Below are 12,257 nucleotides of genomic sequence, written 5' to 3'. Positions count from 1 at the left end.
TTCTTTGTACATCAACCTGCATCAAACTAATCTGAAAGACACTTAAGCCTGTAAAACCTCTATTTATCACCATGCTTTTAGAATGAAGCCTTAAAACAATTTGTTTTGATACTGAATGACAAAAATATTAAAATAAGGTCTACTTTAAGGCTGGGAGAAAGCTGCACTTCACTTTTTCTTTTGTTCCCAGTAATAATACAAGCAATTTTCCCAGTATTCCAATATTCTTAGAGGTCTCTAGCAAACTTTTAGAAGTACTTTCAATAGCTGATCATGACTAATTTCAAGAAAATGATGTAACCTTGTGACCTCATAGCAGACCACTGTCCCACTGCTCAGACCTACCCCCAGCCCTTATTGTTAGTAGGCACAGGAAGAAATGGTTTAATAGCAGCTCCCAGAAGCAGGCTTCAGGTGACTACTGGAAGACCAAGGCTGTACTGGTGAATGATTAGAAAACCACCTTGTTTAACCACTGTGGTTGGAAAGACTCTCATTCATGCTAAATATCATTAGTATAAATTAATCCTGTCTACAGAGTATTATTATTTTTGAGTCCAGATTTCTCAAACCAGCAAGCATACAAGTATAACTTTAAGCATTTGATATAATTAGTATGTTTACTTATGTACAGCATGAATCCCGGCACAAGTCCTTATAGTTTACAATACGTGGCTGAAAGTTGTTGGTTTTTTTTTTTGTAGCTTGAAGGTATGGTCTGAATAACCTATTCTATGATGATTTCAGGTCTAAACATGACAAGGTATGTGTCGTGTTTATATGAGAAATTTGGCTAGAATGAGTAATGCGATTTTAGAATTGTTATGCTAAGCATAACAAATCCAATTTAAATATACCAAAAAAAAAAAAAAAGAGGAAAAAAGTGAAAACAAGTAGAGAAGTATAGCAAAACACATCAAATCACAGCTCTAAGTACAATAACGAAATAAAATAAATTTTTGTCCCCTCCTCCATTGGATTCTTTCTCCTTTATTTTTCTTCTTCTCATATTCATTCCCAGCAGCACTACATCAATTCACAGCTGCTCAGCAGCAACGAAAACAAAGTAGGCTCTAACTTTCTGAAATGGCTCTTACCCGTGCTAAAAGGGTAAAACCAGCGTCTGTAAGATGTGAACATCTTGCAGCTTCCAAAATCCTGAAAAAGTTTTCAATATTAAAGAAAACATTAATACAGAGGAAAGCAAATGTATTTGAGACATACATCTGCCTTATAAAATTTAAAATAAATACTTATCTGTATCTTATATCTTAATAGCAAACACACATGCCTATTTTTCATAGTGATTTGCAATTAAGAAGCACTAGGCAGATTTGGATCCAGTTTATAAGAAGAGTCTAATAATTACAGTGCAGATGAAATTTAATACTCAAATTTTCTCAATATTTAGTGAAAAGAAATATGCATAATTGCAGGTATTTTCACCTCTTGTTTCAGTAAGACAGCAAAATGCTTATGTTTTCTCAAGTGTTACCTTAGCAACTATATGCAAGAATACACCCTGAGTCAAGAAAAACACAGACAAAAGCTGCATCTAAAACATGTCATTTAAACACAGGAAGTTGGGAAGCCACAGAACTAAGAAACCACTTACTAGAAATTTGTCCTCAGAGCCTGTGCACAAAGCACTGTGAAACTAGTCAACAGAAAGCAAAGAGCTTAAACTATCAAAGGCCAAAGCAAATGTTGCAGGAAGAACGGCAAAAAACATGACACACCAACACGGTCAGATCATGCTCTTCCTTTATTACCCGAATAGCCTGACTTTTATAGCAAATTTAGCAGGGGCAGATAGTGTCTCACACAAGATTATTGGGCAAAAGCACTCAGACAAACAACTGCAAGAAAACAACCCCCTTGTGATTAGCAGTCATGTAGATCTTGTCCTTGAAGCCAGCTGCTGGCAACAATATTTCTAATTCCTCAATCGGGCAATAAGGGAACATCGTAATGGCAACTCCTCGTAGTCGTCCTGGTTGCTTGGTTTGCTCAGATGCAGCAAGGCATGGCCTCCTTGCTGTTTCAAAGATTCCTCAACAATCCCCCCTTTTTCTTTTTGAGCAAACCAAGCCCAATGTAACAGTTTTGCAAGTAACCTTTTAACCACATTACAATACAACACACAATGATGATTAACACCACAATAAACAGAATCCTTAATCCCTCTTTGATTAATCCCAGTAACCATCTAGGCATCGTCCCAAACAAATCAGTGAGCCATTGATCAAAAGGATTAATATTGTATTGAATCTTTCCCATGTGCTCTTTCAGGAAAGTAATAGATTTGTGAACTGACTCACTATAATCAGAAAGGTTCAAACAGCACATTCCCTCAAAGTCCTCACACCCATGCCCTTGAGCCAAGAGCAAGAAGTCAATAGCAGCTCAAGTCTGTAAAAGCACATGTAGCAGACTATTTTGATCTGGTAACATCTCCTCAAGTATTTCTGTCGTGGCATTGGCTTGCTTCTTGGCCCAGCACGCCAATTTTTCTAAATTATTGCATGCAGCCGCACTTGCTACTCCTGGCACAAAAATTGCTAATGCCGCTCTAGCCGCAACACCAAGCAACTCAACATTATCATTGCAATCTGGTGTGAGCAATGTCCGTTTATGTCTAGTGATCTTACGCAATTGTGACAAGCTAGAAACAAATATAGTAAGTTTACCTAAGTAACATGGACCTCCGATAGCATTTGCAGGGATACCTTGCCAAGCCCTATCCCGGCAAACCAGAAAAACATCAGGAGGTAGGGCCATAGCTGTACGATTATTCCAAATGCTATAGTTGTTACCCCTTGTCTCCGTGCCAAAAGCCCCCAAAACCTGCCTAGCAGTGTCATTGTAACCACAGGTGTTATTTGTACTTCTGTTCCTGTATGTCCCTTCTGAAGTCACATTTGTCCACCCTGTTGGATTGTGTTTTTTGAAAGGATTTAATCTTTGCTGTAAATTACTGAACACAAAACATGTTTGAGTCCAATTCTATGATGTGTTCCCAATCCTTTGATACCCAAGTAACTGTAACTCTTGTGGATCCCAGGGCAGCAAGACAGTAAGTGAATTTATCAATTTCGCTGAGCATGCAGCTACACATGAGGCACTGCAGCAATTGTGGGTAGCATACTGGCCAAACTCAGAAGGGTCATACACAGGTATACCTATGAGGCAAATCCTGAACAGGTCTGTGGATGATGCCGTGGATGATGATGCCATGGACAGACAAAATTCTGATATACCAGTCTGATTAGCCCATGTCACCCACAGATTTTGTCGCGGCTCGATCTTGGTCACGAGCGCAAGCACTGCTGACAGTATTAGAATCACCATCAGCAACTTCCCACTTGCTGCACCTGAATCAGCGTATACAGTGAGGCCCACCACTGGTCGGGATGAGAGTTGTAGTATTACCTGCCATTTATATGATATTATGACTTGCCAGAGAGGCCCCTTTGGAGTTCAGGAATGTACCAATCCCAGGTAACCTAACACAGCTTCTTGTAGTAGCATGGACTCCTGCAAACACCATTCCAAATGATTCTGAGCCATCAGCATACTAGTATCTCCTGGTTCCTGCCTGCTGATCTCAATACTCTGGGAACGACCCTTACATACTAACTCCACGATAGCTTCCGCCCGTGTCTGAACACTCGTTTTTGGCTGAATCGGTAGAAAAATCCACTCCAGGACTCAAAAATCCTGTCCTATCATTCCACTCTTGCTGTCTCCTGTTTCACTTTTGCTATTCCTATCACCAGTGCTGTTAGTGTCAGTGGCATCCTCCTGACACTGTTTCTTTGTTGCCCCTTACTCTCTCCCTTTCTTTTTGCCATTGACCAAGCACCACAAATGGATGAGACACATGATTGCTAACTAGTAAGGAGAGTGCAACTTCTGCTATATGTCTGCAAGCAGAGCCAGCTGCAACCTTAGAAACTATTTGTGAAAGAGCCTGCCATAGCTCATTGGTTAATGTAACCTCTTGCTCTGCACTTCTTCCTCACAATAAAGGTAACAATATAGCTAAATTGTCATTAGTAATCCCTACAATGTGCCGAACCCACCGAATATTACCCAAGAACGTTTGTACATCTGTCAAATTATGTAACACCGTAGATATATCAACTTTCCGTGGACGAATAGTAGAGTCTGTTATTTTCCATCCCAAGTATAGCCATGGCTGTTTCTGCTGAACCTTCTCTGGGGCTATCGTCAACCCTTTTGCTTCCAACGTATTCTGAATAAACTTCAAATCTGAATCCTGGAAGCATTCTGGCCTACAAAACAGAATGTTACCCATATAATGGTAAATAATTATGTCACACCACGCTGTCTGAATTGGTTCTAATGCTCAGGCCACATATAATTAACATAACGTAGGGGAATTCTTTATCCCCTGCGGAAGCACTAGCCATTCATAGCACTTTGCCGGGGCCTGTTTGTTAATGGAGGGTACCGTAAAAGCAAACCTCTGGCAGTCCTTTACAGCCTGTGCCACCACAGATGCTTGCCTGGACCAATCAGCGCTCTCTATCCTTTCCAACATATCTTCTACCGGTGCAGTTCGCAGCAGTGTAACTAAGATATTTTGAGTTTTTGGGTTTGCATTATCAAATGCAAGCATTTTAAACACACTGCTTTTAGGCTTCGCTGTTAGATCAGGATGATCAGGAATTGCTGCCCACAACCGATTGATAAATTTAGCATATGATTCCCCAGGGGCCTGTTGTACTGATGCAAATGGAGGTGCTTTCTTTTCCCCTGGGAGACCAAGAAGAGCCCTCAGTGCAAGCTGTGCAGCTATTTCATGAATAATCGCAGGGAACTGCATCTGAACCTGGGTATTGATACAAGGACCCGTCCCCATTAACATCTCTGCAGTAATCCCATACAGAGGGTCCCCTGGTTGACGTATTTGACCCGCTTCCCCCTGGTGTCAACCACAACCATTCCCTTTCAAACAATAACAACTGCGAAGGAGTTAACAATAAGTGCGCCAAGTTTTGGCAGTCAAGTGGACACATCAGGTCTGCCTGGAAAATCCACTGAACTATCTGTCGAGCTGCCTTGGATTGCAAATCATAGTCCATAACCGTTTTTCAAGCTTGCTGTAAAAGCTTCCAATCATGTGGCTGCCATGACAATAATAGGACAGGCCAAAGATGCGGCGTGGCACTGTCCTTCTATGATGGCATCGCATATCATGCTGGACCACCTGTCCCTCGTTGGTGCCAATGTCGTTGTAGCCACGGGTAATAGTGCCAATGTTGTAGCCATGGATAACGAGGGACTCGGCTTCGAGGGGGCAGACAAGAGAGGAAGCTCATCCAAATCCTTAATTTTTAAGTTCTCCAACTTTTCTAACAATTCTTGGAACAACTCCTCCACTGAATGTTGATTCTCAGAAGCTGCTGCTGCACCTCTCATTGGCGAAGCATCCCAAGTGGATTTATTGCTGCCTGGCAGCGGCACAGATGCTGGCAGCGCAGCTTCATCAAGATTTTCCAGCGCAAGGTGTGGGGGGGGGCAATCCCCACTCCCCATCAGCACTCTGCTCCGACAGTACCTTAGTTATTTCTGCCGCTGATTCCTTTATTGAAGGGGTCATACCCCGAACCACGGTGGGTACAGGAGCCGATGATAAGAACCGTGCCAGCTACATTCCCGAGGTTTTAGATTTTGCACTAGGTGTTCTGTCAGTTCCAGACAGTACAACTAAAGCTTGCGTGGCCGCCATCACCACCTGCTGCTCGGCTTGCGTCTCCGTTCCGCATCTCCCCGTGTTCAGGTGCCATTTGTTGCAGGAAGAACGGCAAAAAACATGACACACCAACACGGTCAGATCATGCTCTTCCTTTATTACCCGAATAGCCTGACTTTTATAGCAAATTTAGCAGGGGCGGATAGTGTCTCACACAAGATTATTGGTCAAAAGCACTCAGACAAACAACTGCAAGAAAACAACCCCCTTGTGATTAGCAGTCATGTAGATCTTGTCCTTGAAGCCAGCTGCTGGCAACAATATTTCTAATTCCTCAATCGGGCAATAAGGGAACATCGTAATGGCAACTCCTCGTAGTCGTCCTGGTTGCTTGGTTTGCTCAGACACAGCAAGGCATGGCCTCCTTGCTGTTTCAAAAATTCCTCAACAAACTACAAAAGCACAACCTTAAAGAAAATAACACTGAATATTTTGGAAAGATAAATCCAGCACTATTTCAATAGGCAGTGGGAAACAGTGGTGACAAAACAAGGGTCAACTGCCCCAAACAGCACTCCAGGCCCCCATCCCATTGATGTGTTTTTTGTTTCTTTTTCTTTTAATGAACATTTTTTTTTACTTTGCAAGTAGAATAAGTATCAAGATGAATAAGGAGAAAGCACAGCACTATGGTATCAGAAGCACAGTTATGTGCAACTTTTTCATTTACCACAGCAAACATTTTCTACTGGGGGGTGGTAGGGAAGGAGGAAGAGAAAGATGGACAAAGAAACTCTTGCTGTGGTGGCACTCAGAGGCATCTAGATCTGTCAACTAGTTTAAGACGTCATAAGAAAGCATTCTTGCTACGAACAAAGTGCAAAGGGAAAAGCCATGCTGTGCCCATGAGAAAAATAAAACTGCATCAGACTGTGGGATGTGGACCTCTGACTTTGATGAATCAATCTCTTCTAAGCAAGTGCACAGCTGAGCTTAGAGGCAAGCAGCCCCACAGGCTATACACCCTTGATAACCATTTCCAGAGCACTATTCTATGAGGTTCAGAAGGAAACTCACAAAAAGACAAGAGTAGCTACTACTTTCCAAATGGATGTTTGTAACATCTATGTATTGTTCTTTCCACACTCATGTACACACTTGTAAATACACTTGTATCTGGGGGCTTTGTCCCCTTCCCTAAAGGGCAGTTAGCAACCCATCACAAAACACTCAGCTAATCTGAAAATTACCTTGGGTACCAGATAGGAAGAAGGAAAAACAAAACCAAACAACCCATAAGTAACAACAACAAGCATAATTAGCATAATTCAGGTCACATTTGTTACCCTTCTTACTCCTTTCATCATTCACTTGCTTTTAACCCCATCTACTCTGAAAACCATTAGATTCCCTACACTTCTGACTTTAAAGGGGGAAAATAATGATATCTACAGTGGGCAAATCAGTGGGGATGCTACTTACAGCACAACCAGTTGAAACATTCTGAAGAACAATGAAGCAGGGGATAAGAGAACAGAAGACTAGCAGCTCTACCCTTCCTGAAACTGGGTGAGCAGTCAGTCGGAAGAGCAGAACGGGGAGAATGAGCTACATACCGGCACACTGCGTCAGGTCCCAGTATGAAAAACCAGTAGAATGGCACTGGTCTGCACAGAAATGAGTGATTTTTTAATATTTGCTTCATTTTAGTGACTGTATTTAATTTTAGAGGGCTCCAGGGATTTCTGTTTTTTTTTTTTTTTTTTTTTTTTTCCCCAGATACTGCTGGCCTCTAATCCACTGATTTGTGTCAAAGTATTTAGCATAGGAGCTGAACAGGCAAATTATACCCCAGAGTGGATTCCCTATTCCTATAAATGAGTGTTCTCTAAGACAGACCTCACAGCAGCACTCATCATCTACAGATGTCTTTTGGGCACACCTGGAGCATCCCCCTGCACAGCGCCTCTCCTTATTGTTTGTGATTTAGCAGCAGGCGTGCAACAACATTGGTGGGGCTAACAGCAACATGATCCTAATTTTCACAGCCATATCTAGACAAAGATATTCTGGAAGCAGCAGTGTTCACAGGTGCTTTTCTCAATAAGCCTCACCAAAAAAACTACCAGTATTTTAACACTAAAAAAGTTTAAAAAAAATAGAAAAAAGGTATCTAGCACTTACAGTAGATTTTACAAAAGCTATCAGGAGACTGCCGTATCTTGACGTGGGGGAAAAAAACAGCTGACGGGAGTTGGCCAAGTTTAGTATTTGTTTTCCAGAAGAGTGGTAACAGCTGCAGAGCACAGCACTATCCCAGAGGAAAAAAAAACAAACAAACAAACAAAAAAAACATAGTAGGACATTGAAAACCCCAAAGTCAAGTGAGAGTGGCACAACACTGAAAGTGTTCAAAAGTTTCCTAGCACAGCCAGCATATCCAACAGATGCATGAGAGTTAGGTTCTTGCAAGTTTTCTTTCATACTCAACACTAAAATACTCAGAAGGCATGAACAAGTCTGGAATTACATTACTGTTCGATTTCCAAGTTGTTTTTTTGTTTTGTTTTGCTTTGTTTTAAATCAAGTATTTTCAACACCGATCCAAAGGCCTAGATCTATCACCAATCTTTCCACCACAGGCTCCTTGGCAGTCATCACTGCAAAGGGTCAATTTCCTTTCCTTATACTTTACCTCTTTACAGGAGGAAAACAGCAGAAGCCTTCCCGCTCGTTGCCCAGACAGGGACTAACAGGTTTCATAACAAATGCAGGCTTGCCTGCATGAGTGACTATTTCCTGTTTATAAGATATTAAATATTCTTCTAAAGAAAAATGATTCTTGCTAAGCTTGTACCCTAGAAAGAACTGTGCAATTAATAGCACTTTAGACTTCCTTTAATTTCCCATGTAAGCTGTGCATTGAGATAATTGGAGCGATCACATAAGACCAGTAATAACAGCACAACTTCCTAAGGAATACAGTTAAGTGTGACAAAAGTTTCCTAAGCCCCCAACATAGGAATACATAAGCTCTTGTGAGTATGAATGGTTATGCGAAGGAGACCATCACTTTGTAGTTGTCTTAAGAAAAGGTTTCCTAAAGCGACAAAAGCTCTTTTTAATTCAGACAGATACTCTGATCTTCAGCATACTGCACACTGGCATCTGAATGTAGTTTCCCCTAATTTTTATAAACTTTGTTTTGCTCCATTCATTTGTGATTCGTGAATAAAAAGTGGCAATTCCTGCATGTTCCTGTCAGAAATAGCAATTTAGTGTCATCCAAAGATCTTTTGTTTTGACTTTGTTTATATTAAAATTAGACCTTACAATTCGTATTACTTGCCTCTTCAACTAGACCTGCTGCACAACTGAACTTCATTATTAACGCTGAAATTTTCCCCACTTCAGAGAATACCACCATAATATACATGAAAATACAAACTGTATCAATGTGAACGTTTATATTATTTTTAATTGACAGATAATTCACATATGGTAATGACATAATAAAGCCATGGCTGTTTTCCTTCTCCCAGCCCTTTTGTGCTGCTGAGGGGAGGGAAGCCAAATGCAAACATCCCTCAAGCAGCATGATTCCCTGCTCTGGGGGAGGCTCCAATTAAAACTAACTTCAGTGCTATCCCACTGACAGATCCAGCCCCTGGAATGTGCAAGATGGAGACAAAGCCAATACCTTAACTCCACATTGTAATTTGCTGTTTTAAAAGTATATTAGCACTTGCCCTAACAGATACTAACAAAAAGGTTGGAGAAGAACCAGCCTCAGATGACAAGAATTCCAACCAGCTTTTGAGCCCGATACACAAAATTTATCCCAGAAACACAAGTCCTCAGTGCTTACAGTGGCATTAGTGCACTCCATGTCATTGTTTAAGAATACCAGGACACATATTACTACAGAGCATATTAAAAATGCATTTATAACAAAATCTGTAAATACAATACTTAAGTATAACTTTTTATACTTTATAATGTTATTTTTTTCAAGACAAATCATATAAAACCACATTAAAAATATCAAAAGACAACTACAGATACTTTTACCTTAAAAAATAGGCTTTAGATCTTCTTTCATCTGGCTCATAAGTACACAACATTCAGCTAAAAGCACAGAATTGAACTACTAGGTTCAAGATGGTTTACTTGTCATATTATTTTTGTTTTCTTATATACAGTGGACTACATTCATATGATAGCTACACTGAGAACCAGCCCTCTAGTTTAGATTCAGGTGGTACCTCTAACTTAATGTTTTGATTGTAAAGGTAATCAGAACAACACAAAACTAAATCAAACCTGCAGATATCTGCCATTATCTTCAGAAGTGAATTTCTTAGATTAGGCCAGAAATAACATGACATACATATGATGTGCTCATGACATACTCACTTCAGCCTTGGGCAGTTTAGACCAAGTGCTGTGAGAGAAGCATCTGTAAGGTTGCTACAGCCAGAAACACACAGTGACTGAAGTCTATGGCATCCTCTACAGATTTTTACAATACCCTCATCTGAAATTTGCTGCAACACAGAAAAAGGCTGAAGTTATCAAGTCATCTGTCAAGAACAAAAATCAAGTCATATTACTGAACTTTGTGTCACATTGTATATAACCATGGAAACTTGTGGCTTTTCAACCACAACATAACATCATGATACCATGTTCACTGATAACACTGAAGATAATCAACACAGATGTTTCCTACTTATGCATTTTTCCACAGACCTGGAGAACTGCTCAAAGGCAGTCTGAAGAACAGAGGAAGTCTTGTTTAATTTGTATTTGCTTTATAATTTTCACATAACACTTTTTTATTTTTTCTCCAAATTGTAGTTATCATCATGTCAAGTATCTTATTTCTTATACACCTGTAGAGTTCAGGTCTTTCATTCCAATGACTCTGCAGGTAAGTTTATGAACAATGCAAAAGAGAGCTTAAAATCTCAATGCAAGACAGGGAACTACCTGTTTTACATTGGAGCTACAAGACCCATGGATAAAAATCCTTCACTTACAGTTTGATTCAAAGAACTAGGTTTTTCATTTGTCAGAAGTGTTCTGTACTAGATATTCTTAAAAAAAGTAAATCTCAAACTGGGAGACAAATAAAAAAATTCTCTCAGAAATAGATGCTGTAATAAATAGCCCCAATGCAGCTGCACACAAAACAGCAATAGGAACTAGATTATTGGATATGTGTGTGCAAATATTTATTTATATGCACTCTATTCTGGAAGGTGTTCTTCCCTCCTCCCACTCCTACTCCAAGAAATTTAATTTTTCTGCTGAATGGACTGATCCTTCACAGTGAGATAAGCCTATTTTATTTCCTGAACTAGTATTACTCTTGCAACAGTAGCAAAGCCTGCTAGCATCTTCCAAATTAAAGCACACATTCCTTTTATAAGCCACCCATCTAGGTATGATAACACCACTATAGCATATTTCTGAGGCTAACCATTACCACAAACATTACATTTCGTAGAAGAAAACAGGATGAGAAATCATATTTCAGCACAAAGGGACATCACCTTATGATCCCCTCAAAACATCATTTTTTAATAGCAGCAGTTTGAATTTGCAAATTGTTCTATCATATAAAAATTATTCCAGACAGAAAGCTAGAAATCCTGTCTTCTTTTTGTGGATCCATAAGGACTTGCATTAGCTATAGAAGCTAAGCTTTTATTAATAATATTTACTGTTATTAAAAGTCCAATGTAAATCAAGCGTTTTCTGGCTTTGACTCAAAATTTGCTATTTTCAGGATTTTTTTTTTGTTTTGTTTGAGAGAGATTCATGACATTATTATTGGGAAAATGAACTATTTTATAGGTAGGGACTACATAAAACTCTATGCTGCTGCTGCAGATGGGCAAAACATTCAAGTAATATACAGAAATGCTCTTATTCTGAAATTACTTGTGATTTCAATGCCTATATCCCTCTCAGGAAAGAAAAGTGGCCAAAAATATCTACAAGCTTCTACACTCTAAAGATGGTACCTTTCAGATAATCAGTTTCCAGAAGTATTTGGAATTTATCAGTATTTGGAACAGAGAACTTGTGGATGCCCCATCCCTGGAGATGTTCAAGACCAGGTTGGACAAGGCCCTGGACAACCTGATCTAGTGGCAACCCTGCACATTACCAGGAGGCTTGGGACTAGATGATCCCTAAGGTCCCTTCCAACCCGAGCCGTACTGTAATTCTATGACAATCAGTGGACCACTTGGTGAGTAAGGAATTGGCAGGATGGTTGCACTCAAAGAGTTGCAGTCAATGGCTCAACGTCAAATGGCTCAATGTCAAATGGCTCAACATCAAATGGTTCAAGTGGAGATCAATAACAAGTGGTGTTCCTCAGCAGTTAGTAAGGGGACCAGAGCTGTTTAACATCTTTGTTGATGACATGGACTGTAGGATCAAGTGCACCCTCAGAAAATTTGCTGATGACACCAAGCTGTCTGGTGTGGTTGACACACTTGGAGGGAAGGGATGACATCCA

The 12,257-nt window shown here is 40.1% G+C and overlaps 1 protein-coding gene across 2 annotated transcripts in view; it reads right to left on the bottom strand.

Annotated features, from left to right (window-relative positions):
- The window catches only part of FBXL2 (F-box and leucine rich repeat protein 2), a 56,776-nt gene that overhangs the window by 8,216 nt on the left and 36,303 nt on the right, over positions 1-12,257 (bottom strand). For both annotated transcript variants that reach the window (XM_032181559.1, XM_032181560.1), the window contains 2 exons: positions 10,139-10,269; positions 1,098-1,158 (listed from right to left, as the gene is read on the bottom strand). In XM_032181559.1, coding sequence (XP_032037450.1) covers positions 1,098-1,158; positions 10,139-10,269 — 192 coding nt within the window. The remainder of the gene's footprint in view (positions 1-1,097; positions 1,159-10,138; positions 10,270-12,257) is intronic.

The sequence above is a fragment of the Aythya fuligula genome, chromosome 2, assembly GCF_009819795.1.
Source record: "Aythya fuligula isolate bAytFul2 chromosome 2, bAytFul2.pri, whole genome shotgun sequence".
Taxonomy (NCBI): domain Eukaryota; kingdom Metazoa; phylum Chordata; class Aves; order Anseriformes; family Anatidae; genus Aythya; species Aythya fuligula.
Note: the sequence above shows the minus strand (reverse complement) of the source record. Positions and strands in the feature narration are given on the sequence as shown.